Source organism: Empidonax traillii, unplaced genomic scaffold, assembly GCF_003031625.1.
Source record: "Empidonax traillii isolate 1590-97213 ecotype Southwest subspecies unplaced genomic scaffold, ASM303162v1 scaffold2494:size23124, whole genome shotgun sequence".
Taxonomy (NCBI): domain Eukaryota; kingdom Metazoa; phylum Chordata; class Aves; order Passeriformes; family Tyrannidae; genus Empidonax; species Empidonax traillii.
In genome coordinates, this window is record NW_020957687.1 from 8,922 (window position 1) to 12,188 (window position 3,267).

General features: G+C 55.1%; 1 protein-coding gene across 1 annotated transcript; it reads left to right on the forward strand.

The window, feature by feature from the left end:
- The first annotated feature begins 1,601 nt into the window (after window positions 1–1,601).
- On the forward strand, window positions 1,602–2,908 carry LOC114071983 (keratin-associated protein 5-2-like). The gene is made up of 2 exons (XM_027909888.1): window positions 1,602–1,632; window positions 2,631–2,908. Exon 2 carries the CDS (start codon window positions 2,656–2,658, stop codon window positions 2,878–2,880), a length of 225 nt encoding a protein of 74 aa, XP_027765689.1. The 5' UTR covers window positions 1,602–1,632; window positions 2,631–2,655; the 3' UTR covers window positions 2,881–2,908.
- Window positions 2,909–3,267: the final 359 nt, after the last annotated feature.

Here is a 3,267-nt window from a genome sequence, read left to right on the forward strand (position 1 = left end):
CCCTCCTCCCAAATCCTGCCAGGGCTGAGCCCCACAGCAAAGTGTTAAACAAGGATTCATCCACCCTGCCCAAGGCTCTGCCTCGCCTTCCTTCCTCTTGCCCTCCCAAGAAAATGGTTTCACCTTCCACAAAGTCTCAGCAGAGTCCCTGCCTCCCACTCAGGACCAGTTTTCTGGGCTGGTCGCTTCCATCTTCTCGTTTTTTTTGGTTTATTGTGGGCTCCTTCCATTTCCAGCACCCACAGAGGGGTCCTGCACCAATTTAAAGCCCCCTCCCCTTCCCTGGTGAGGAGCTGAGGGTGGTCCTTTTTTAGGGGGGTGCCAGGGCTCAGCAAAGAGGGTTTCGGGTGGATGATGGAAGGGGAGGTTGCAGGAGGGACTTGTTGATTTGAATCGCACCCAGTCCCGGATCGGTCTTGCACAGGCAGAGCTGCCCCTTCAATTTTTCGTTAAAAAGAGAAATATTAATAAAATATTAATAAAATTTAACAATAAAAATTTAATAATGTAAATGAAATAATGAATATAATACAAATAAAAATAATAAATACCATTATGAATATTCAGAAGGGAACACTCCACACAAGGACTGGAGGATTCGCAGACGTTTGGGCAAACCAAAAATCAAAGGTGGTTTTGGCACCCCTAAAGATGTTCTCGGGGGTGCAAGGCTGGGAAAACTGGGATTGTTCAGCCCGGGAGAAGAGAAGCTTTGGGGTGACCTGACCGTGGCCTTTCAGGACCTGAAGGGCTCCTGCAAGAAACATGAGGAGGAACTATTTAGAAGGGCCTGGAGCGACAGGACGAGTGGGGGTGGGTTCAGACTGACAGAGAGGAGGTTTGGGTGGATATTGGGAAGGAATTTTTCCCTGTGAGGGTGGGGAAACCCAGAGAAGCTGTGGCTTGCCCCTTTATCCCTGGGAGCATCCAAGGCCAGGTTGGAGCAACCTGGGCTGGTGGGAGGTGGAAATGGATTAAATGTCCCTTCCAGCCCAAACCATCCCAGAATTCCTGACCTCGCAGGAGTCACGGGAGAGCCCCGGCGCTCGGGGGGGTGACTCCCCGACTCGTCCCCCCAACCCCAACCCCAACAAACAGCCCCCATTTCCCGTGACGCCTTCCCAGCCAAGCCCGCCTTTCAAACACCAGCCTGATGAAACAACCAACCCAATCACGAGGCCCAGAGACACGAGGCTTTGGTTTCGGGTCTCGCACTGACTCAGCAGCGGCGGGCGCTGAGTAAGTCCCCGGAGCATCCCCGGCCCTCAGCGCCCGCCTTTGGCTGGCAGATAGGAGGATGCATTTTTTTCCGGCTTCCCCTCGCAAGGTTGTGGCGAGGACAAATTCATCAGTATTCATAGCAGCCCTTTGATTATCTGCAGGCTAAAAACAATTACGGGGCCTCGGCTACAGAAGGCGGTGATCAGGAGTCATGGGGAGAAATGCAAATGCCGGGGCGACACGTAGGGCTAAAAAATATGGGTTTGGGTGGGTAAACAGGGGAAACTGGGATGGTCAATGGCTGTCTCACTTCCAGGAGGAAGGTGTTGAGGACTATAAAAGGTCTCCTGGCCCGGCTCGCTTCATTCGCTTGCCTTCTCCTCCCTTCACCTCTCCTCGCTCTTCAAGAGGGTAAGTGAGAACTTCTGAATCTCCCTTCGTTTCCCAAAAGGAAAACCTTGGGTATCTGGGAGCAGTAGCTGGATCTCTAACTGGGGAGCTGGGATGGGGTTTGGGAGCTGGGCTCCTGTAAACTCTGCACGGGGGGGGGGGCTGGGAATGCTAAAGGAGGCTCCGGGAGCATCCCAAGGGGATGGAGAACGTTCTAGAAGGGCCCAGACTGAGGGCTGCGTGCACTGTGCTGGGTTGCTCTTCCTGGGAAGTCAGGGATGCCCTGGAAGGAGGAGGTGGGACCAACACTGCGGGAAAAAGAGGAGTTACGACCAAGATTTACAGAACGAGGCAAGGTTTGATTTCACCTCCTCGAACGTCCCAAGTTGAGCATAACCAGGGCTTGGAATGAATTCTGGATTTCCAAACCTCCTGTTCCCGGTCACAGATGCTCTCTCTGCTCCTCCCAGCTTTGCCCTGGGGGGGTTTCTCCCTGATGGAACCGGTGCTGGACAATATTCCACATTGCTCGGGTGTCCAACCCAAAGAGCCCTGGAGATCCCAGGGACAGGCCTGTCCTGGGATCCTGGACACCAGGGATTTTGGGATGGACTTTGGGATAAGAAGGCTTTAAAGCTGCCTAAAGAACCAGGAGATTCAGGCAGAGAAAAAAAAAAAAAAAAACAAAACCAAACTGTAGTTCCAACTTCCTGGGGAGGGGCAGAGGAGGGGCAGGACAGAGCTCTGCTCTGGGAGGACCAGGGACAGGACCCCCAGGAGCTGTGCCAGGGCAGGGTCAGGTTGGATCTCAGGGAAAGGTGGGTAGTTGGGCACTGACCAGGCTCCCCAGGGCAGTGGGCACAGCCCTGAGGCTGCCAGAGCTCCAGGAGGGTTCAGCTGATCCTCTGGGGCCACAGGGTGGGACTTTTGGGGCTGGGCCTGTGCAGGGCTGAGGGTTGGACTGGATGGTCCCTGTGGCTCCCATCCAGCTCAGCAGACTCTGTGCTCCTCCCCCCCAGCTCTGCCAACCCTCCAACCGACGAGATGCCCAACGGAGGCTGCGGCTGCTGCGGAGGAGGGAGAAGCTACTCCGTGACCTGCTACAGCAGCCCCAAGTGCTGCAAGACCCCCATGTGCTGCTCCCCCATGCAGTGCTGCAGCCCCTGCTGCACGCCCATGCAGTCCTGCTGCATGCCCATGACCTGCTGCTACACCATGAGCAGCAACAACAACAGGGGCTGCTGCGGCGGCTGCTGCGGCGGCAACTAAACCCGCCTGCCCTCCCCGGCTCACCCTGTGCTTCTGGACGTGGATTTGGATATGGACACCCCCCCCTGCTCTGCCTACAGGCCGTAGATCTCCTCTCCTTCGCCTGCTTTTGGTCACCCCACTGCTTGTGCTGTGGGTGGGATCCCCTTCCCTGATTCCCCCCCCCACCCCAACCCCGGCCCCGTTGTTCCTCTCCCCTCTGGGTGTGTGGGATGTTTGATGCTGCCAATTCTCCCTTTTCCCTCCCCTTCAACCCCCTAATTAGCCATGAATCACAATAAAACGTGTCAGTTATGATCCTGCAAACTCCTGGCTGATGTTTATTCATTTACCTCTCTTCATCTTTATCTTTCTCTTTCCAACCCGAGCTTCTAAGCATTTGTTTAA

Excerpts from the sequence above, each read along its gene's own strand:
- LOC114071983 (XM_027909888.1), top strand. The coding sequence starts at position 2,656 with ATGCCCAACGGAGGCTGCGGCTGCTGCGGAGGAGGGAGAAGCTACTCC.